The sequence below is a fragment of the Numida meleagris genome, chromosome 3 (assembly GCF_002078875.1).
Source record: "Numida meleagris isolate 19003 breed g44 Domestic line chromosome 3, NumMel1.0, whole genome shotgun sequence".
NCBI classification, from domain to species: domain Eukaryota; kingdom Metazoa; phylum Chordata; class Aves; order Galliformes; family Numididae; genus Numida; species Numida meleagris.
In genome coordinates this window covers 10,955,899-10,980,716 of record NC_034411.1, presented here as the reverse complement: position 1 = coordinate 10,980,716, position 24,818 = coordinate 10,955,899, and the positions used below count along the sequence as shown (strand labels likewise).

At 36.6% G+C, this 24,818-nt stretch overlaps 1 protein-coding gene across 25 annotated transcripts in view; it reads left to right on the top strand.

The window, feature by feature from the left end:
• Positions 1-24,818, top strand: part of NRXN1 (neurexin 1) — a 658,401-nt gene that overhangs the window by 20,850 nt on the left and 612,733 nt on the right. Inside the window, exon 3 of one of the 25 annotated variants that reach the window (XM_021391196.1) lies at positions 16,241-16,317. The exons of the other annotated variants lie outside the window; for them this stretch is intronic. Coding sequence (XP_021246871.1) covers positions 16,241-16,275 — 35 coding nt within the window. The 3' untranslated portion in view covers positions 16,276-16,317. Of the gene's footprint in view, positions 1-16,240; positions 16,318-24,818 lie in introns of those variants that run through there. 25 annotated transcript variants of the gene reach the window in all.

Sequence of the window (24,818 nt, the reverse complement as noted above, 5' to 3'; positions counted from 1 at the left end):
TTTTTCTTACATAAAATAAGGTTAATAGCATTCACTGATTTCCTGTTTTGTGTGCTAATGTCTGAGATTTCAAAGAATATTTTGCTCTGTTTATAACAACATCATCTACAACAGAAGTGGGTCTTGTTTATGATTCTAGACTTTATACATTATACAGTATTAAGCTTGAGATACAAACATTGGAGCAAAAATAATAAATGTTTGTAATTCATGCTATTCCAGATTTCTCTGAAGGCAGCAAAGTTCCTGCTATACTAAAACATATTCTTTATGAACTTATTCTTCTTATGGCTCTTTGAGATAATGTCTTTGGGTGTGGTACGTTGTTTAGTTCTAATAGCGTAACATAGCAACAAGACCTTGTTAACAAGGTTAATATATCCCTGAATAAGACATTATCTATTTATGAAGGGGTCTTTAAAAAATGTACCCTCAAAAGACTCTTAATTTTATCTCCTTTGCAAGCAAAAGTAAAGATAGTTTTTGGAAATGAACAGAAGATCTATTAAAATACATACAAGATTGTATTTTCAAGGGATCAGTGCCCACTGATAAAAATATTATTTTTAGGCATTCTGCACTTCGATAGTACTTGCTGGTGATACTGTATGAAGGATTTTGGAGCTTCCTGGCAGAAAGCATTTACGAAATGTCATAGAATGCAAAGCTTTGTACATTGAAAGTGAGGTGTAAGGGAAGAAAAGGGATTTTTCATGAAGGCCTGGTTCTGCAAAGACTTGTTTTCACCCGTTCTGATGTGCTAGAGCTCACTTGGATCAAATAAAGATAAAACCAGTTTGTTGTAATTTTTACCCTCATGATGTAGAATGCTTGAAAGCTGTCTTAATAGTTCTTTGCGTTTGTAATGGTACATGCTTTTGAAAGAGAGAGAAAGTAGAAGTTACGCTCTTTGCCGTTTTCAATATCCCAGTTAGATCTGGAGGTAAGATCTAATATATATATTTTTAAATTTGGTTTCCACAAGATCCATGTTGATTTAAGTCCTTCATGAAGGAATGTTGTTTCTCAGCACTTTGTTTATAGAAGTACTCTGGAACAAACAAGTCTTTTTGGCAAGCCAGGATATTTAGTTTGAAGAAGCAAAGTGTTCATTTTTTTGGAGAATAAATTTTTGTTAATGTTATAGAAACAGTAAAAAATCCTGCAAGGCCCCATTACATTTAAACAATGCTTTTTTAATACCCTAACAAATAATTTGCAGTGGCAGCTTGTTATGATTTTCAGCAAAAAAAAAAAAGTTCTTAAGCTAGCAATTTATACTTCATTTTAGCAAGAGAACATATTCAAGAATAAAATACCATTTGAAGAACTTACAAATGACGCATAGTAAAGAACAGCTAAAGGAGGATACTTATGCAATACATGTGAAATTTAGATAAGAACTTGTTTTGGTAGAGCACCGTTGCCCAGTTCCTGGCAGTGTGCTCCAAGTGTCCCTCCTTGAATGGGGATTGGATGAGATGACATCCGGAGGTCCCTTCCAAACGTAACAACTTTTATCTCTTCATAGTGCAAACTTATATTCACTGAGAAATCACAGAATGGTTATAAGCGGTTTATGGCAATCTGTATGAAATCAAAGTAAAAAAGATCTACATTTTCTTGTGGGGGTACAGCAGACTTCTGAGTGACAAAGTGAAGCAGGTATTTTCAGCTCATTGATGAATACTCAATAGAGAATCCAAAGAAAAGGAATCTGCAGCTCAGGAGTCCTCTTCAAAGCTTGCATTCATGCTTCTGTAAAAAATGAGATTGCTGGAAATGGAGTACAAGTTCTCCAATGGGTATCAAAGTGTCTTTTTCAATGGGCAGTCATTCCTGAAGAAATTACCAAATGAACTAACCATATGGCCAGTCTGGAGGATGTGGGGGGGGGGGAAGTAGTAAACCAGCAGGATGTATTTGGACTATAGTTTTACTCAGGACAGGTGCTTTCATATTTTGTTTATGGATTGACCAAAAACTAATAGTTGACTGCAATGCTAATGTTAAAATTTGACAGTGGCACTGAATTTGTCTGATCTTGGAAAGGCTGGCTTATGGGGTAAAACGTTCTGAAAGGATATCCTGAAACTTGATCTCTGAATCAGCAGAGATCATTGTACTTCATGTTTATTTATCTGCATATCAAAACAAAAGGCTCCTCCCTCTGCTTTAATTTACTTTTGTCTCTTTTTGTAGCTATACGCTTCATGTTTCTTTTCTCATTTTCTTTGTTTGTCCTCCTCTTAGTTTAGCATCCTCTTATTTTTTTTTTCCCCTTTGACTAAGAATTAGGCAGAGCAGCTAAAAAGGGACACGTCCAATAACCTTCAATTTTCTTAACCCTTGTTTTTCCAAAGAGAATAGTTCCAATTTCCACATGAATAGATCTGAGCAGCTAAAGAGATATTTGTATCGGGGTAGCCTCCATCACAATAGGGGGCAGTTGCACTCATTTCAATCTAGAATACCACAAAACAATTACAAAAATGAAGTTTTGTTTCTGTATGTTGTGAAATGTGGATCTGCATAACCATGATCAAACAGAACAACAATATTTTGAAAGGCTTTTCATAAAACCAGTTTCTTTACTTACTGCAGGACTATTACTATGTCAATTTCTGTTAATCTAGTGAACAAAGTTGGATTTTTATTTGCCACAGATTTTGTGTTCTAGGATACTAGATTAATTGGTCTGTTCCATTACAGCATCACTAAGGGCTGTTGGGTCAATTTAAACGTCTCTTGAAATGTGTTGCTAACTCTACTGCTGGACAGTAACTGTACATTTCCTCCTGACTGTGCTCACAATTGTATGCCAAAAAATGCCATGCAGTCTTCTGTTCAGCACTTAATCTACTGTTAATATCTCCAGGTCTGCCAGCTGCATTCATGTCACTACAGAGCAGTATATTCTTTTACTGCGTCTACCATTCCAGTTTAGGAAGATGTACCTGTTACTGCCAACTATTCCTTTTTTTGTTTTAATGAATATAATACTCATCTTCTGTTGATCTAATTTTCTAAGAATGACAAGTTGTCTGAAGTTCTTAAGCAGCTTCCTCTTAGCATTCCCTAGTTATCACATTGTCTGATTTGCATTGCTGATTCTTTTCCGACGTTGAACCACATTACACTAAAATTTCCTCCCTCAGACGTTTCATTCTTATTCTAAGTCAGACTTACTCATATTCCTTAGTGAATGATATTTAACACACTGATAAAGATAAGGAAATATGTGTAGTAATAATAATTGGTTTCAGATGGCCTATATTACTGCAGATGGCTTCTACAGTGTTGAAGGGTTTATAGGAAATATTTCATTCCTTTACAATCAACTTGAGTGCTCTGCTAATCCCCTTACTGCTGTTTCTTCCTATTGGTGTTCCTTACGAACAGTTCCTTTTCCATCTCTGTTCCTTCATGGTGGTCCTTTCCAGTGTTCAGCAGTGTGGTCCTCTTCATTTCAGCCTTCCCAGTGCTGCCCCAGCTCATGTTTTCTGTACGGATCTGTCTAAAAGGCTTACTGTTCAAAGAGTTTACCCTTCTTTGTTCACATTATTTGTTCTTTGCCTATTTTTGGACTCTTTTTCTCCTTCAGACCACTGTCTCTGGCCTTTGGCTGCTCACAGTAATGATTTTTCTCACTCACAGTGAAGGCTTTGAAGCTGTGTATGAACAGGTAAACTCTTTCTATGTTAAAGAGTAATTTCATTTAACTTGTTTTTATTGCTCTCTCCTAAGGTGGGGTTTAGATGGCTTTAATTTGGTGTTGTAATGCTACCTACTGTAATACAGAATATACTTCATTAAATATATATGATACAGTTTCTTGTAAATATGCCTAGAAAGTGACACAAATGGAACAGCACAGTAACCAGGATCACCTGCTCAAAATTGTTAATTCAGTTCATAAAAGAAATCTATAATACAGTATTACAGAATTCTCATCTTTTGTAAGTCACACTGGAAGAGAAAACCATAACTGAATACAAGTTTATATTGGAAAGCTTTAAATGAAACTACCTACAGAAGTTATTTTGGGTGCCCGAATTTGGATTCCATATAGAAGGAGCGTGTCTGTGTTTTTTAATGCACTTCTTGTATTGCACCTGCTGTTGTTTCTTCTTCTTTGAAGTGAGTTCAAATGTGCAGGCAGAGAAGCTTCACCAGCTTTTCACAGGATAGAAAATGCTTCAATATCGACAGCTGCCTGGGACTGCCATAAAATGCCAGCAGCCCGGAACCTGCAATTGTACATGGAGATCAGCAGATAAAGTAGATGCAATTTTGTTCTAAATTATTTTGAAAGCTATTCATGAGCTATATTCATGATTGGACCTATGGTCAAAAAGCTAATTTTGCTTTTATCCTATCAATTACTTCATGGAGATGTCCAGTTATGTTGTTAAGAAAAGAATTTAGGCTTTTTTTTTTTTACCTTTCATGAAGCTAAGAAATAAAACAGAATTAGTCCAAAATCAAGGGCAAAAAGCAACAAATTAAGCAGTTTTTCTTACTAGTAACACATTTTACATCACTGAGAAGAAAATAAAAGCAATGAGAAAAGGTCTAATGATGTAGCTTATAAATTGCAGATTGCCTGTTTGGGAGACATAAAAATCGATTATAGTCTATAAAGAATATAATGGCATCACAGAAGGTTTGGAAATGCTGTCTGTCATTAGCGTTCATGAAGGGGTAGCCTTTCCCTCTGTGAAGATTTTTGTTCATCATTTGACAGTATGGAAACCAGGTTGCCTAGCTCTGCTGCAAAGTAGTTCTAACGTGAGGCTGAAGCTAGAGGAAGCTGAGGAGCCCCAAATGATAGGAGTTGGCTTTAATTGTGTTTTGTCTAACTTTTCCCATGGAAACAGAGGGTTTTCTTTTGTTGTATTTTCTTCTCCTTGTCAACAAAAGGAGGAGACAGTCTATCCCCTACCAGAGAAACGTAATAAAAATGTGGACTAAATCTGTTTCCAACCTGAGATAATTAAGGAGGAAGATAGTCAAGGTCCTTCAGCGTCAGCTAACAAAGAAGGAAGCATGGAGGAGCATTGCGTGCAAGCTCAGGAGAGAAGGAGCACATTTCTGCTTTTAACATTTGATCTTCTTGACTTTAACCTTTAATTACATCGGTGACTCTGTGTATGAGAGAGGCATTAAAACCTATTCTAAACTCTGATTTGTGAAACCTGTTTCTCTATAGGGAGAAACATTTTATGTAGTCCAGCAATTTAGTGAATCCTTACGCATGTAAACAAAGTTACAACTCTTCTTAGCTATTGCATAGCTCTTCAGTAAAACTGGCTGAGGTGAAACAAAGTTGTTGTGTACAGCTTCAAGGATCTTACCTAGAATTTGGAAGTGGTAATCCTGTAGTAATTATTTGCCAACTTGTTAAAATGCTGCTTGACTGCTATGGTGATCGGGAGCTACCAAATATGTGGTTAAACGATGATCATCTATCCTATTTTTTGGCTGGGAGAGAGGTTTTTTTCCCTTCATAGTAACTGGTGTAGTGCTGTGTTTTGGGTTTAGGGTAAGAATAATGTTGATAACACAGGGATGTTTAGTTGTTGCTGAGCAGTGCTTACCCTGAGTCAGAGACATTTCAGCTTCTCATGCTGCCCTGCCAGCTAGGAGCTAGGGGTGCACAAGTTTCTGGGAGAGGACACAACTAGGATAATTGACCCAGATTGGCTAAAGGGGTATTCTATACCACATGGCATCATGCTGAGCAGTAACCATAGAATGGCTAAGCGTGGACAAGACCTTAAAGGTCATGTAGTTCCAACCTCCTGCCATGGGAGAAGGGTTGCCAGCCTCTACATCAGGCTGCCCAGGATCCCATCCAATTGGGATAAAAAGAAACTGGAAGGGTTGGCTGGGTCTGGGGCTGCTGTTGCTCACAGACGGGCTGGGCATTGTTTGGCTGGTGGTGAGCAATTGCATTCTGCATCACCTATTTATTCTTTTGGTGGGTTTTTGTTTGTTTTTTTTCCTCTTTCTTATTAAGCCATCCCTGTCACAACATGTGAGTACTCTCACTTCTACCTTTTTCAGTTCTTTATCCCCAGCTCACTGCAGGGGGAGAGAGTGAATAGCTGTGTGGTGTGAGCTGCCTGCTGGGTTAAGCCACAGCATCAGCTAATGCTAGTTCTTGTATAAAACAGGCCAAACAAGTCATTTCATAACTGGAGGAAATTTGAAGGGATGTAGCTATGATGCAAGTCCAGGAGCTTAGCAGTGGAAAAAAAAGTCTTTGAATCTTTTAAAACTAAAGGATTCTCTTAAAAACTGAAATAAGAATCAGGATTCAGCAGTGTGTTTCATACAGGAAAAAAAACCTCTCATTCACATCTTTTAAACCAGCTCAAGGTGATCCCTCCTATTTTACAAGACCAAGGAAAGTTGACTTCCAAAGGCATTGTTTTTTTATTTTGAAGGACAAAATTAATGCAGTATGCCTACTTACTAAAGTATGCTTACTCGTAGCTAAGCTGAATGGATTTTTTTTAATGAAATACTAGATCATTAGAAAATGATTGAGAATTTAATGAAATACTCCTATGGAAACATGTAAGTAGCAATGAAGATTTCATCAGAGATAATTCTCATCTTAGTTTAGAAACAGAGCTGTATTCCTGTAGAGCCAGTATTCTAGTGCTGGGCCATTTATCAGCAGAGCCCTACTTCTTGAGTAAATAAAGAAATAAAACTGTCTTCAGAATAAATTAGATGTACATGTGCTTCTCGTATCTTGTACAAACGTAGATGTATCCAAACATGGAAGGGACCTCTTTTTTTTATAAGAATGAAAGAAAGCTTTAAAAGCCTTTACATTTTTTTTTACTTCAAGTTAAATCATACTAGCTCCAGCTGCAGAACATTGGAGAGACCCTTTTAAAACATAGAGTATTGCTGAATGTAGTCTTACGACAATGTAATATGCAAGGTATTTGCACTTCAATGTGACGTTTATTAGGAGGTCTTTTTTTGAGCTGGACAGACTATCGAGGTGCCTGGAGTGCTCTGTCTCTCCCAGAGATTACGAGTTTTCAGTGGGCAGGAAGCAGAAGGTGCGCTGTCTACCTCCATTCCTTGTAGCTTGTAGAGGTTTAGTCACAGTAATAATTTTTTTATCCTTATTTCCCTCTAGTTATAAAACAAGGGGTAAAAATAAAGGAGGGGGGAACCAACACCATGAAGTGATCAGAATCAGGAGTTCCCGTATAAGTTTGTCTTGAAAATATTTTTCTTGTATTTTAACTTTATGCAATAAGAAGATTAAGTCAGTGTATTCGTAAATCAATGTCAAGGTATTTTATTTATCAATGGTGTTGATGGGTAAAAACAAACGAGGGATGCTGCCTAGATCCCGTTAACAACTGATCAAGCTTGCATATGAGTGATTTCTTTTGGCATTTGTGACTTGCATTGAAAGGCAAGATTTGATCAAAACACACATAAATATGTGTCACAAATTTACATATAATTGCCAAACTTTCAAATCAGGAACTAATATGTGAAACTGTCAGTAAACAAATCTTTATACCTATAATTATCTGATTTAGATAACATGGCAGCTAAGTCATGGCCACATAATTTATTTGAAATATGAATGCTTCTGGCATGAAAAAAGATAGCCTTCTTAGCTATGAGAAAGTGAAAGAGAGATACTCCATTTCCCTTCCTCATAATACCTAGACTTATATTATGCTATAACATGGCTGCATTGTTTCAGCTGACTGACTTTAATGAGGAATATGGTGACTAAATGGCTTGGGCCTTGACAGTCCTGGGGAGTTGGCAGGTGTTAAAGAAACAAAAACCTTATTGACCATTTCACACATAAGCCTGGAGCTCTGAATTATGTTACCCAACAGTAACATACCATTTGCATGTTTTTATTTTTTGTTAGATTTCAGACCACCTTGGGTCTGATTCATACTCATCTGCAAGGAATCACTTATTTCTTGCTTTTAAAAGGGTTACATATGCATAAAATTAAACCAGGTTTTTATTTTGAAATTGTATGGTACAGTTAAAGAGATACTCAGAGCTATTTACAGGATTTAATGAGTTTGTAGTTAGGAAAAACTGACAAATTGTTATGTTAGGAGGAATCTAGAATATTTTGCTATCTTTTCTGATTGTTTCTAATAGCTGCATTGGCTCAGATGCTTAACAATCTGTCTTTCATAACATTTCATACCATTTTCTAACTGGAGGGTTTGAGACAGAAATACCCTTAAAAGGATATATCAAGCACTCACTCCCTTTGTCTTGAAATTAGTTCAAAATTGCTTCTGTCATAGTAGAACATTCAGTGAGCTAAACCTTGCGCTTGGGAGATACCAAAGCAGTGGAAGGAGGAGTACAGTGAATAAGCACTGCTATCGTTACGCTAGAGAAATAGCAAACCATGACCTCAATATCATCATGTCTTAAATGAACATGCCACTTAAGAAAATAACAATGTATTAGGGCTCTGCTGAAACATTTGATTTTTAACTGTATTGGTTGATCAGAAAGTGTAAAGAAAATAAGAATGAATGTGAGATTTCTGTGTTATAATTATAATGGTTAGCTAAATGTTGCTGAATGAATTACTGAATACAATGATGAGCAGTGATTTCAGTGTTATGCTCTCAAAATTAATTTTCTGGATGCTGGCAGAAGTTGTTTAACTAATAAATGAAACCTGTCGATAGTAAATTGTAACTTTGACAGCCCAGGAGTGCTAAGAGGAGAGGGGCAAGTGGCAGCAGTGCCTGGACAAGGTGTAAGGCAGACAAAATGACATTTTCTTTCTAATGTGGTTGCTAATTTCAGTACTTCCTTTTTTGTTACTGATGATATCCTTTGAAAATTGAACAAAATAATGAATTAGCTAAGTAGGAGATTAGAGAGTCGTTCTCATGGAGAACTCTTTTATGGGAAAATAAATTCAGTGCAAGACATCTGGAAGGCAAGAAATGTTCACATATTAAAGTTATTTTTGTCAGTGATGTTAAATGGTAATGAAAGAGAAGAGAATAGCTCAACTATGAACATGAAAATTCCATATCCTTCTTCATTTTGAACATAAGCGTATTAGTGTTTATCATATTTCATCACAGTTTCATATTGTATATTAAAAAGGCATAAAGATGAAAACGTAGCTGGGAACAAAAGTGGAGAAGGACAGAATGAATTTCAGAACTCAGTGGAAATATGCAAAATATAATACAAGGAAGGGGAGAAAAGAGATCCATATACCAGCTAACAGGAGTATGAAAGGAGAATTGTAAAATGATGAAAGAAATTGTGTGGACTTGTCTGGAGCAGAAGCTACAAAGAAGAGTACTAAATACATATTAAATAAGGAAAATAATAAATAATATTGTAAATAGTGGCCCACATTCTCCCCTGGATAAATAGATGCAGCTTCACTGATTTCAGTTTCAGCTATACTTATTAACAACCAGATCTATAGTAGTAATTTCCCTGTGGAAATTAAAACAAATTATTGACCTGAGGTCTTTGCATCTCTGCTCTATCCTAGCATGGGGGATTACTTCAGATTTCAGACTTGCCTGGGTTACTGTTATAAATCTTCCCAAAAGGTGCACTGATATTATCCTTAAATTAAAGTCATCCTGTGGTTCTACAAGCTCAGATTTCCCTAGGAAGCAGCATGCTTAGCAACACTGGTATCCATGGCAGTATCTACCCTGTAAGAGGCCAAATGTAGAAGCTCTTCGCTTTTCACAGTTTTTAATGTCACTACAGCCATGCTGCCTACCACTGGTTCCAGCCCTCATTCACAGCTGAAGCTGGACTGTGTGTAGACACACAGGTAGTTGTCTAGGTGCAATTTGGCCAGCTCTCTGCCTGATTCCAGTTGACTGAAGCCTATTGCGCATCACAAAACCTTTTAAAATGGGGATATTCTTAATCTTTTGTCTTATCCCTTTTCTTTTGGGATGTTAACTGGCTCCTTTATCCTTAGCTGTGGCTTTTGACTCTCTTAGACAACACCTGTGCTCTCCCTCATCTCCCAAAGCCTCTCCATTTGGGCCTTTGCCACCTCATCTGTCTCATTTCAGCTATTTCCCATGTTCCCAGGCCTCCTGGTTCCTCTGTCTTGCTCTCAGCAGCTGTCTTGCTCTGGCCTCTGCTGAACCACGGATGAGGACAGCATCTCCCACCCCTCCCTGGGCCTCTGTCCTCCATCTTGGCTTCTGGCCATAATGCTTCCACCTCTGCTGCCCCTCTGGAGCCAGTTCTCAGCAGCTGTACCCTGTCTCCCTGTTCCTGTCTTGCCTAGGCTGCAGCAGTTGTTGTTCTCTCCCCTGTGCCAGGCATCTGGGGGAAATCTTCCAGCTGTTTTCCCTCACACTGGGCCTGTCTCCCATTCTGCGCTCCTCTTCCTGCCAAGCTGTCTTTCTCCTCCTTGCCTGAGTTTGCGAGAGTTTTTCTTCCCAGGGCAGTACCTTTGGTGATACAGCCCCCTTTCGCATTTTGCCAGTTTCTCCTCACTCTCTGGGTCTTCATCTTAAAGTCTAGTCTGTGTCTTGTGTCCCATAACCAGGCCTCCAGTGTTTTCATCTTGACCTAGCTCAAAGGCTGCTTTCCTTCAGCTTCTGTCTGTTGTTGTCCCCTGGCTTCTCCCATTCCTCTTAAGCCCTTTCTCCTTTACTCACACTCTTTATCCTACTTCCAGGCCCTTTCCTATGGCTCCTGTTCCCCTAGCCCCGTGCTTGGGGCCCAGCTTTCCCTTCTCCGTCCCACGCAGTGGGAAGCAGTGTGGCAGCAGGTCAAGTGAATTCCTCCCTTCACACTTCATTATTGTGTGAGTGTATCACTGCAGTGACAGCCAAGTTGTCAGGATGGCCTGCAGAAACATCTGCAAGTCAGAGAACAGCATGGTCCATAGCAGAAATGCTGTTAAAGGGGAGACAAGCATGACCCATAGGAAAATCTGTAATGTAAGTTCACCATTGCAGCTATCAGGATTAATGAGAGCAAAGGCAGCATGAGCATCCAGAACGGCTGTGCAGTAAGCCATGGCTTGCTGCAATTGCTCCTCAGCAGGTAGCACCTCTTAGGGTAGGTTAGTGGAGAGCTAGCAACCGTAACTTGCTGAGACAGTTTTGGACAGGGAGAAGGTCTGCAGTAACAGTCTCTGCCACCCTGATGCCAGTCCCTGCCTGGCCTGCAGTGGAATGGGCTGTGTGCGCAGGTGTAAATGCTGCAGCAGGCTTTAATTTTCTGCCTCAGACAGAGCAAACTGCTTGTTACTGGCCAGTAAGGCAGCTGTGATGCTGAAGAGATTTCCAGCAGCTCACACCAATAAGAAAATGACATTTAAAGATAAGATCAGTCTCCTTTTTCTGATTAACTAATTTACCTGGTTAGTCCTTTAAGATGGACCTTTAGAAATGTCATTTTTTTTTAAACCTGGAAGCACCACTCCTTTTCTCATTGGGCGTGAGGGCAGCAAGCAACCCAGACTCTTCTTCGTACGGCTTCAAGGTAGTTCATCTGCTTGGAAAGCTTCTGCTTCTTCCTTCCACATCCAGAAAAGCCCAGATAGTCTGACCTGAAGCTCCAAAAGAACCTGCCTTAAAAAGTGTTTCTGGGAAGAGGGATAAGTATTCTAAGCTTAAAGAGAAAAAGAAAATCAAGATAGAGGGGGAAAAAGTTAATAGGAAAAGAAGCTGAGGGCTGGGGCAGCAGGTTGGCCTAAGGAAGGAAATAAACTGCAGGTGCAAAAGTGAAGTAGGTACGGAAGGACGAGGGTGTTAAAGACCAGGAAGAACTGAGAGGTTTGCTGAAGATCAGTTTGGCAGTGTAAGCAACAATGGTAAGGTGGTTTCAGTAACTGGGTTCTTGAAGAATGTAACTGGAGAGGTTATAAGTGGGGGAGTCTGCAAATACTGAAGCTAGTTCTGATTTAAAATGCTAGTTTAGGTGGCTGTGATCTATTGTTTAATTGTGTGAAAGATCTGATCCTATCTCTGAAGGGAATGGAAGTAGTCAAAATCCATGGTAGAGCGTGTTTTTTCCTGCCTTTAACTACTTTGTAGCTTCGTTATTTGGTTCTAAGTATATTCTGCGGATGAGCACAAAAAGGTCTGCAGTCCTATGTTTGTCACTCTGAAAAGCTATATCCTTTAAAGAATGCCATCTGATTGTGCTGCAGTGCAGTGAGTGACTGGTTGGGTTTAAAAGCTCTGCGCACAATTCTTGCTGGCTGGCCATTAATCTCCAGGAAAAGCCTCATGTCTTAATTGCCATTGTATAATTAGTAACCTCTTCCATCTAACTGATGGTAAGCTGAGACTGTAATGTGCCAAGTCACCATCATTCTCTGTAAATGAGGATCTAGAAGTACTGCTATAAAACATGTGTGACAGTGAAATACTTTCTTTTTAAATACTTCTTTGAAAAATATCAAGACCAATGCCATCAGCATCGTGTGGCCAACTCTGAAAACTTGCAGAACTGGCACAGATTACTACAGTGTAAGGGTCTGAACAAAGTACTCCCCAATTTTGAAAATTTAAAATTATCAAAGTCGTCTTATACAACATACGTTGTAAAGGAATCCAACCTGTCAGCTAGTGGCTGCCTGTTAGTTTGAGATTTAGGGAATATGGAAGCCAAGCTAAGGGAAGAAAGAATTTATTGTAATATGGCTGTGAACTTTAAGCCAGGCAAATGTGATTAAGCTTGAAGAAATTTTCCTTAATATCTGTGGGCAAAATATTTAAATGTTTGGTATTGGATTAATTGATAGCTCAGTATCAGTGGGAAATTTGATTTAATTTTCCCTGGGGCATTTAGTAGCTCTGTCTGAAAGAGGTTTCTGTCTTGAAAAAAGTGCAGGTATATTCTGTAAGATCAAAATTCAGATGTAGGAACACTGAAATAATTCAATTTTGATAACAACAAATTGTTGTTTGACAATAAATTTGAAGGATCATAATCCAGTAATTCTACAGTATTATACAAAGCATAATATGAATACAGAATACAGGAAAACCAAATTCAAATAAAGGCAGACATTGCTTTTAAACTATCATTTTTTTTCACATAGGCTCTCTTTTGGATGAAATTGCCCTTTTTAAGGAAAAAAATTCTTCTTAACATTTATTTTACCGAACATAAACAGAATTCACTTAATCAAATCCGTGTGTTCAGTGTGATTATGAAAAGATTCTGGGAAAATGATGAAGCTAGCTGCCAGGCTGAGTAATCAATCATATATAATAGTGAAAATATACACAGAAAAATCAGTGAATGTGTTTTCTTCTCTTTGACACAGCAACTCTGTCTGGCTAAATGAATTAGCACAACAGAGATGAGCATCTGTTTTGCTTCAAGACAGCTTTTTTTTCCTAGAGTATTTGCCTGCGTAAATTCAGGGAATAGATGAGAACAGGATCTGGCCCAAGAGCTTTGTTGGTGTGTGTGATTTTTTCATAGTGCTGACTGTCGTTGGGTCTCTGTTCAGGCATGTGCATCTGAAGTGCTTCCTTGGCCTGCTTTTGGCCTGTGTTATGTGGTTAATGAGATGAGAAGCTTTATTTTTTGAAATCTTCCAACTGCTTGTCTTTCTGAGAAGAGCTTGAAGAACTCAGATGAGTCAGCAAGTGATATTTAAATAGTTCCTCATTTTGTTCAACTGGAATATCATATGGCGCGCTTTGCGCAGTGTCAGTGGGTTTTCCACAAATGTTCATGTCCAAAATAGAGAGGTCAGAAGCTTTACCACCCTCAGTGTGCTGTCAGAAACATTTTTCTTAGGTATCTCATTTTCCGCTTATTAAATCCTCTAGATTTAATCTGAATCTTTAGCACTCAGTCATAGTTCAGACATAATTTGCCTTTACTTTTACATTTTGAAGAAGATTCTTGGAGATAATTACAGATTTTCCCTGTTCTCACAGTGATTTCCAGTAATCCATAATACCCTTATTTTTTTTCCCCTGCTGAATATTTTATATCAGAGTACTGAAGAGTTTTTCTTTGCTTCGAAATAAATAAATGTGTAAATAATATTTATGCCTTGGATCTTCTGTGCACCTCAGAGTTATATGACTGAGTCTCGTTTATAGTTGAAGCAACCATTTGCCGTAGGCTCGCTAGAAGTTCCCTGTTTGGTAGAAGAGTCAGAAAATGGGGAAGGACAAAGAAATCTCAGCAAGGAAACACTGTGAAAGTACATGGTTCAGTAGGAAAACTTTTGGATATGGTATAAAACATTATCACTTTGTTTCTGTTTGCTCTCTCAGCCTATACTTGATGTTAAGTTCTTCAAGGGAAAGCCAGTCCTTAAGTATGTACTCCTCAAATGTTTGAGGATCTGCCACCTGCTGATTTATCAAAAATATTTTTATGAAAAAGAGCAGGTATAATAAATTCTGATTCCCATGTTTGATATTATCTCAATTCTTCTAGTGATTACTTCAAATGAGAAGCTGTTTGTTGTTATTTCAGTGCATATGACTTTTCAAACTGAAATGTATCTGAGAAAATATAAAGCACTCGAAGTCACAAGAAAATGTTTCAGCACCATTGTAAGAATCATTAATTGATGAAATGTTATTTATCTTTAGAGGCCTATGAGTGTTTTGCTTGCTCCCTGTGGTTTCACTCAAGGTCTTTATTCTTAAGTTGAGAAAGGCATTTTCTCTAGCTAGTTCCACCTGGTATAATAAAGCCATGATCTCTATGGAAACTTTACCTGCTATTTTAAAGTGATTTGAAGGATGAGAGAATAACGAATCCTTAGTTGCTTTCCTCATTCTCATCACCTTGAAAAATGCATTTGTTGAGCTACACTGGTGCAATCTCTGAACGGCAAAAAAAAAAATACTATGTTAGAGAGAATACATCTGTCTTTAAGCTAAAAAAGGGTTTTGTTAATGTTGTTCCCATTGTTTAAATGACCCCTTTTGGGGTCTTGAGAAAAGAACGGACATTACAAAGACAAAATGAGGAAGAATGGAAAGGAAAGCTCCAGATGCTGGTTCTTCAACTTTCTTGGCTTTCTTTAATGTTCATATTATACTGATGGTTTTTTTTTGTACTTTGTAATTTCAGATGAGCCTCAATAACTATTCTGTACTAGTGCAAATATAATCTCAGTATGCACTCAGAAACAAAATTTAGGCTTCTAGGTTTCAGCCGTTTTATGGAGATTCAAGATACCCTGGGAATAATTTGTATTATAAGTAAAAAGCACATTATTTTGAGAATTTTAATCCCTTATATCTGTAATGATTTGCTTAAATTATCGCTCCCTTTGCAGAAAAGCTAGTTCTGCAATTAAAGAAGTTTGCACTGAAACTGAAGGTCACCCCTTTAATCAGCTGAGCTTTTCGAATTACTCAAGGTGGTAATTCTCAGATTTTCTCCACAGTAAACTTTTCCAGGTGGCAGAGGGATATCTCTAATTTATTCTGCTGCTATGGTAAAATACTAGGTCAGGATCCAAACGCTGTGATCACAGAATGAATTTCCAGATATCATTCCATTTAACCAATAATCTTTCTTCATTTATTGCAGCTGTTTCATATCTTCTGATTTTTTTTCAAAGTTTTAATACATGATCTTTTTCATTACGAGTAAATGTTAGGCGGTAATTATATTATGGAACTATTTGGAGAAATATAATAAAGAAATGAATCTTGAACACTCATACAATTTTCAGAAAGGGATTTTATAGCTATCTTCTTCCTAAGAGAAGTTCAGTTAGTTAAAAATAGTCTTGAACGTGGCTGTTTATTTCACCTTGGAGACAGAAAACTGCTGTGATAGCTTCGTATCTAACCTACTTATTTGAATCAATGTCTTTAAAAAGGTGAAAACCACTAACGGATGAGGGAAGAAGGGTTGAGGAAAAAGGTGGCTGCGGATGAGAGCCTTAAGCAAGAAATTACTTGCAGGAGGGAAAAGTAATTCATCATTTGCACCTCTCTGCTTAGTAGGTTTCCACTTCACCTTCTGGGCTTCTCCCTCTATTCCCACCTTTCATCCACTCCCTTCTGTATTGTGCTGAGTGTTATTTCTGGATGAATTTTAAATTAAAGAGCTGTAGATGGCTGATGCAGAGCAGAATTGACCGTGAGGAAGAAAGCAAAAAATGTCTTGCAGGGGTAATGTAAAGGTAAACCATCACAATTTGGGAAAATAGTAACTGCCAAACAGGCTAGCATTTAGTAATGCTGTTTTTAAATAGATCGCTCAAGAAATGCTTTGCTGCAAAGACCATGAAAAAGAGAAAAGAGCTGCATGGTTCAAGGCTGCATCTTCCTTCCATGCCTGTGGAGAGGAAATCTGGTAAATTGCAGAGGAGAATTTCACATATCTCTGCTCATCAAGAGCTGAGGAGCGCAACAAAGGTGTGAAGGATTATGCTGTGTTTTCTTAAGTGTAGGCCTTTTACCAGGAACACTGCTAGGCACCAGATAGCACTAAATAATATTTATGATGAGAACCACAGCTGAAAAAATGGTCATCAAAGGAGCAAACATACCATAAGACAGGTCTAAAGAGAGTAGTTTGGAGAAGCTGAAGCACTTAATGACATTTAGAGTTGTTTGTTGTACCGTTTTCTTATCTTAACCGGAGAATAGAAAAGATCTGTAATTCACTACACAAATCGTCATAATGCACTTAATTTGATTTATTCCTGTGTACACTTATATTATGTCCAGAGTCAGCCTTGTTATTTTAGAACATTAATATTCTTAGAAGAAATCTGCCCCATCACAGTGAGTGACTGGCTGGGTTAATGGCGCATGGCACAGCTCCTCCTAGTTAGTCATTAATCTCCAGGAAATGCCCTATGCCTTAATTGTTATTGCTTAATTAGCAACCTCTTCTATCTAAACAAGTGACACACGACCTGAAATAACAATGTACACAGCAAAAGTCATTTTCTCTGAATGCTTGAGCTACGCTATAAGCAGATTGTATGCAAGTAAAACAAGGCATGTGAAGTACATATCCGTTCAAATAACATGGGGATGCTACGCTAAACATTCTACAGATATGATCACTTATTAAACTGTGCGATCAGTCTCTTCTCAGAGTTGTGCAGTGACACTAATTCAAAGCAGTGACTAACTTGATGCCTGCAATTTAGAGAGAAAGGCTGTGTTTACTTTATTCATCTTACAATTCAGTGTTTCATATTTCTAATCGATAATGCCATTGTATTTTCAGTCTGTCAGTGGTTAGCCATGGTTTTAATCACTGCATGATCTGTATAAATGTACGCACAGAAACTCAGGGTACTTTCCTACAAGAAATATAAACTAGCATTCTTGCATGGACTTTGGGTCATGGGAATCTGTTTTCTGCACTCTAGGCCGTTAACTTCTTTCAATGCTTTGTTTATTTTCTCCATTCCTTCTCTGCTTTTAAATTGCTTCTTTTGTAACTCTATATAGCAGAAACTAGTTGTTGATAAATGCATGCGTAGTACTTAGCCCATGTAAGACTTTCACACACTTCTGGAAAATTGTGTAGGGAGACAACTCAATACAGCATCAGATAAACTTTTAGGATCTGAAAATAGACTTTGTCTTTGTAATTTACTTTACAATTTAAAGAAAATCTTTGTTTAAGACTGAAAATTAATATGAAAGGTCTACTAATATATTAGTTCGCATCTTCTAAATTTTGATATTACTTGCTTAATAATAACTCATCTGATACTTTTCCACGTGAAATAATAACATTATGCAAATGAAATCTTGACTGCTTTCTTTTTTCCAATTTTGATCTTTTTATTTTTTGGCTAAAAGGATTCGTCTTAATTGTTTATTATCAGTATAATTCAAACTCTGTTGAAGGGAATGGAAGTATATCCAGTGACTTAAGAGAGCTCAGATTTGTGAAAATTATAAATGTAATTTTTAGGGAATGCAGCAGATAGATACTCCATTATTAAAAAGAAAAATTGATTACTTGGGTTACAAGCCAGGGAAACTTCATAAATGTGGATGGTTCAGCACATGTAGAGACTAAGTTCTGTTTTAATAATAATTTTTCACACGTTTCTTTGATTTACCAAATAGCAGTCCAGCTGTTCTACTTTGTAATAAAACTGAATGTCACAGAATCATAGAATGGTTTGAGTTGAAAAGGACCCTTAAAGGTCATGTAGTCCAACACCCCTGCAATGAACAGGGACACCTACAGCTTGTTCAGGTTGCTCTGAACCCGGATCAGCCTGATCTTCAGTGTCTCCAGGGACGGGGCATCCACCACCTCTTTGAGCAACCTGTCCCAGAGCTTCGCTACTCTTATTTAAACAAAACAACTTTTTCCTTCTATCCAGTCTAAATCTCCCCTCTTCTAGTTTGAAACCACTTCTGCTTGCCCTATCACACGCTATCCTGGAAAGAACTATCTTAATATACATAGGTTATTGCCAATGTCTGTCTGCTTCCTATACTGAAGAACAGCTTAACAAACAGAATCTTTATGTTCACTTTGCTGCACTGTTGGATTTTGTCAGCTTCCATGAGTTTGATGTATGCACACTTTTTTGTTTAGTTTTAATACAGTGTGGTAGTAACAGGGAAGTTGGGGAACCTAAAATGGAAGCTACTATTGTCCCAAGCATGCACAGAGTCCTTTAGCAGCTGTGCCTAGCTTTATTTAAATTCAAACTGTGGACACGATATTCAGCTGATTTGAATTAGTGGGCTTATTTGCTGACTGGACTTAGAAGGCTGATTTTTATTGACTCATCTGTTTATCTACATCAAAAATAATAATTAAAAAGAAGCTTAAGCTTCATTTAACTAAAGAAATGTCTATTGAAAACATGCAACACAAAGGTTACTGAGAGCTCAGCCTGTTTCTTTGAAGTCTGTATGAAACTTCGGATAAGTTTAAAAAAAAAGATAGTACCAATAATGATGAGCAAGACTAAATTCACCTCTTACTTGAGGATATACCTAGCTAGTTTTTGTCCAGAAAAGTATTAGATCAAGTTATAAATGAATAAAAACATGTTTCAGTATCTGGACGACAAAAATGCTTTCATAAATTACCATACTCTGAGCGTCATCAGTGTAATGGTTTCATTTAAGTGTTTGGCAAACATAGTTAATATCTATTCAAAAAAGTAATTTCCCACTCAGAGAACTACTTATGATCATGCATGCAAAGAACTGCCGGGAATACAATGCTTTCGCTGCAGTTCTCCCTGGCTGAGTTCATGCAGTCAGGGCAGAGGCTTTAAATGCATAGGAAATGAAAAGTTGGTATCAAATCCATAATTAGATGCAGAAAGATTCCCTTCTTATGAGAGTGGAACTTCAGTGGAACTACAAATGCTACACAGTTGGGGCTGTTAATCTTGTTTTCTAGTTTTCAAGCAAAATGCCTTTAATTTTGAAGCAGATTCTTACAATCTCCTTAAAGCAAAATAAACTTGTTATCTTTAGAGAGATTCATATGATAGACAAAATCACCTGCAGTGCTCTCATCTATGTAACTAATTAAAATGAGCTGGACTGGGCAACCCTGGTTAGTTAGGTCAGATGGTACAGAGCTCACACCTGCAGGATTTTAAAAGTTCTAATGAAAAGGAGTATACTATCCACACACACGTATCCATCCACATGTATCCATATACATGTGCATATACATGAATTACTAAGTTTACATGCACTTAATTAAAGGAGTGTAAATGTAGTATAGGAGTAAAGGAGTATAGGTGCAGCTGAAAAAAACAGGTAATAGTTTACCAGGCCTGTAACTGTGGTATTTCTCTTCTATTTGTGCTGCTTGGGCATTCTGCTTATCGGTATGATGTACTGATAAGAATCTTATTTCTGTTCTAAAAGGGCTAAATTTTCAATATGGCACTGTTAGATTCTTTTTATTGATAGTTGTCAAAAATTTAAACTTAAGAAACGTAAATGCCACTAAAATATTTATTTATGCTATTAGTTTTGGTATTGTGATGGAATTTAGATATCACTAATGATCTGATGTTTTGGGGTTTGTAGGAGCAGACGGTCCAAGAGGGTTCTAACAGCATTTATCTTAAATGTGAACTTTGTATTTACCTTACATCTGCTATAGTTGTTACATGTAATGTTCAGTTAAACAGAATTTTAAAAAGTTCTATATAATTTTGCACAGTAAAAGTACAGATGCTTTTTCAGAAAAAGCATAAATACTTTTCTCTCTGAAGTAGCACAAAATACAATGTAATTCTACATAATTTGTGCTGTTTTTAAGATGCTATTTAAATGAATTGATGCAAACTGTAATGAGCTTGTCTTCGGAACACAGAGAAAAATTGACCATGTCCAGGTATACCGAAGAAGATGTACTACTTTTTTAGAGTCATAAGCGTGGATAGCTCTTGCCTGCATACGTATGACTTGATACGTGAAGGCCCAAGAGAGAAAAACAGCTAATATACAACTATGTCCTATTACTAAAATCAACTTATTATAAATAAATCTTTGTATATATGTAAAATGTAGAGGATCTGAACAACTCTTCATCAGTACGTTTGGTTTTAGCCTTACTGCATTTTGCAGAAAAATGAATTTAAATTCAGTTTCAGTTGAGATTACCATTCTTTTTTTCTTTTCATTTCTTTTTTTTTTTTTTGCCAAACCAAATGGCACAGAGAAACTGCATTCCTGATCAGATACCATTCAAGAACCTTCAGGAAGAGTAGTCAAGATGAAATCTGTGTTTTCTATTCTATGCTTATTTCTGCTTTCAGTTCAACCTAGCCTTTTAATATTACAGAATATTAAAGAATTCAGATTAATTTCATAGGAAGCACCTGTCAGTTATACTTTTCTGATACTTCTTGAAGCTTTGAGAACTTCAGTAAATTAGTCTGCTTTTTTGGAAACTATATAATGGTTCTTAAAAACTACAAATAAGTTCTTCCTCTTTCAAGTTCCATTTGTTCCAATGCAAAATTATCAGTTAGGATGTCACAACTTTGTAGATTTTACAGATATTTGTGAAAAGGTGTATCTTGCTATCTGAAAATGATTGCTATAAGCCAGTAAACATTAACTTTTTTTTGGTACAAGAACACTGGTATTGTTAAGGGACACGTTCATAATGTAGAGGGAAAGAATTGAGAAAAAAATAGTTTTCTGTCTTTTGTTAGAGACCAAATATGAATTAATTGGCAAGAAAGCAAAGAGAAAAATAAAGGCTTAGGATAAAATCATGTTTTTAGTTGAGAAACACAAAACCTGGAAATGAAACTAGTCTTTTTCCTTTCATTAGTTAGCTTTTTAGGAAAGCGGATCAGAAGATTGTTTATGTACATTCTGCTGCCTTATGCAGATGAATAATCAGAATGCTCTTTACCAGTTTATTTAATTAGAGATCTTACAAATCATACTAGAGACACATTACAGGAAAATCTTTAAAATCTTTTTTAGACAAAGATTAAATAATTATTACTATTACACTGCTATAGTACCATATAAAACTACTATTTCTAGAATCTCAAAAAAATGTTTTAAAAGTCATTATTTTTTAAAATGCTTTCATCAGTGGGACTTCATTTTTAAAGATGACAGCTGCATCAAACTACTTCCTTATATTCCAGATGCAGTGATAACTAATCCAATAACTTTAAATACTGTGTAAAATTGGATGATAAGGTTGTGGCTGAGTCACTTGTAAAAATTGGCAAAGCTGTAATTGCTCACAAAAAGATGTGAACGTTTCATGTGTATGTAATCATCAAGGATATGTATGAAATGCGCTACCGTACTGCACACTGTATGCAGTTTAATGTGTATTTGACGTTATTTTATATAACAAACTGTGAAGCAGAATTTTGCAGCATTGCAAAAAATACTACACTTATCTCTCTTGTTAGTCACCCTTTAATCAGTTTTGATTACATTAAAGCTAATTCCTTCCACATACATCACATTGTAAAAAATGTTCAGTATTGCACACTTCAGAGTACCATATATTAACAGGTATAGTGTGTAACCTCCAATGTTTCTCACTGCTGATCAAAAGCTCAGTTTAAGTTTTAATTATGCTGTTATCCCTTGTTACATTCTCACCATACACGTGGAACTCCATTAAGCATTGCAGCTGCAATTCTAACTCCGTCATTCAGTTTTTATTGCTAACTTTAGAAGCTTATTCTTCTTTAATTTGCATTGATGGTATAAAAACTGAGCAGCTCTGCTGAAGTTATGTAAGGAAATGTCCAAGGAGTTTTAAGAACCTGCCCAAAAATCTGTTGGTGAATTTCGTTAGGCTGTGGATAAAGAGCAGAAGTTAAGAAAAGAAAGAATATCTTTCTTCTGTGTTGTCATATGTTATGTAGAGGGTTTCTTTATTTTTTCTTTTGATTTTTTTTGTCCTTATTGAACACTGATTTCACCTAAAGTGAGAAATGAGGCATAGCTACTTTAACTGGTTTTCTATCTTTTAAAAAAAGTGAATGCTGAGTCCCGTATTTATAAGTACCAAAACCAGACAAAATAATATTTTGACCAAGAGAAAGAGAGGAGGAAAAATAAGAAAAACAGTGTATAAAGAGTAAGCCAGGAAAGATGTAACAAACTATTACTCGATACCCTAGTGCATAATATTCAGTTAACATCTAACTATTACTAATAAAAAAAACAGATTAACCAGTAAATTAATAAATAAAATCCCTTGTTTATTACAAAACAACAATTGCTATTTCAGTCTTCATCTTTTGTCTTCTGTTAAGAGTGAAGAAAACTCATGTATGGCAAATGTCAGGATTGAACAACCAATGAAGTGATGGTACTTTGACTATTTATTGTAACCCTGTTTTTCTCAAACATATTCCTTGCCAACAAGGAAAATTTTCTCCAAGTATAAAATAGCATCTAATACATTGAAATAACTCTAGAGTCACCTTCCATCACTGTAACATCAGAGTATCTCAAATGAACTAAAGGAAGCCATTTGTGGATTATAAATTTAGGGTAGAGTAAGTAACTTAATAGCAATTTTTGTTTCTTCTGCCAATAAATGCAATCGTCTTTAGATAGCTGAAATACTTGCCAGCAGCCTATATTGCTCTTCCCTACAGACAGAAATTCAGATGGAAGAAAGAGTGTTCTATAAACAACTTTCTGCAAGATTTTTGAGGGCAACAAGTTTAGCTAGACATTGTTCAGTAGCAAACCAAAACAGCACGTAGTTTATTAGGAAAGAAGTTTTTAGGCTGGTGTTAACAGCTTCCATCCTTCCATGAGTTTGTGTTAGGAGAAATGAACTAGAAAATGCAGGTTGTTGAAAAGATAAATCTCATGTATACGTAAAGCAAGCGATCAATCTATCCATCTCCACACCTGGATACTTAAGGATAAATTATGATTGAGCACCAAGCCACTTGAATTTTTTTTTTCCTTGGGGCACTTACAAAACAGGATGTCCCAGTGTAAGAGAGATTCTGAGTGTGTGAACTGTAATTCTGTGCTAATCATTGCATACAAGATTTTTAAGGGAAGAAAACTTTCAGGATACATCTATATTTCCCACTAACACTCTCTCTGTTTTATCAATATGCAGCTTCAATTACTTGGTATCTATGCAGATGCTGATCTCAGAAAAAGAGCAGCCAAAGTAGTGCAGTTGTTAGCTGATGCCTTATGTCAGAGTTGAAGTGGATGTCATTTCTGTACTTTATCTTATGGCATCCTATTAGCTTCCCAGTGGCTTCCTTTAGGAATGATAGGAAAGAATAAAATTGCTTGTAAGTACTAGAATAATATTTTTGCTTCTACTGTAGAATGAGAAAAGGTTGAAATTTGTGCATTCATGCCAACTGATATTGCTGTATGTAATAAAGTAGAATATTTTAATTACATCCTGGGATGGTGTAGACTATTAAATAAAAATATTAGCATCTTTCTAGCAATGAAAGCTAAATCATATCAAAATAAATGTAAGATCTTGATCACAAATACCTTTCCTTCTTGTCTGCTACTGAGGTTGCACCAAGGGAGATTCAGGTTGGATGTTAGGAAAAATGTATTTTCCTGAAGAGTGGTTAGGCACTGGAATGGGCTGCCCAGGAAGATGGTGGAGTCACCGTTCCTGGAGGTGTTCAGGAAACATTTAGCTGAAGTACTAAGGACATGGTTTAGTGGGGAAACGTTGGTGGTAGGTGGACAGTTGGACTGGATGATCTTGGAGGTCTTTTCCACCCTTGGTGATTCTGTGATCCTATTCTACAATTCTAAGTTCTCTACGAGTCTTTAATTACAACGCATTCTCACTTGCCAGATGTGGATTTACTCACAAATATTCTAATTTCTGAAATGCAGAATCAAATATTCTTGAAGGAGATAAATTTTCGTGAACTAACATTAAAGTGAAAATGTACATTTGGAGAACTTAGGCACAGATCCTTTCATCATGACTGTATGGGGAATTCTTCATCAAAACCCATTAAATCTTAGACATGAAACTAACTCGAGTTGTGCGGATCTACCATTCACTGAAAATTTATTTCCAATATAAGCGAGAGAACTAAGTTTTAACAGCAGAACTTAATTATTTAAGAAATAAAAAAATCTAGGAGGATCGTGGTTCTGATCTGAAAACAGATTTGAAATAGTATGTACACTTCCTCCAAAACATAGCATGAGTGAAAACAAACCCATCTTTAGCTCATAAAAATTGAAATGTCTATTAATTTCAATTAAGCACTACAATACTACATTAGTCGTAGCCTTAAAATGCAAACAAACCCCATCAGTCACTTATAGTTATTGTGCTGTTTTTTAAAAAAAATGAAATAT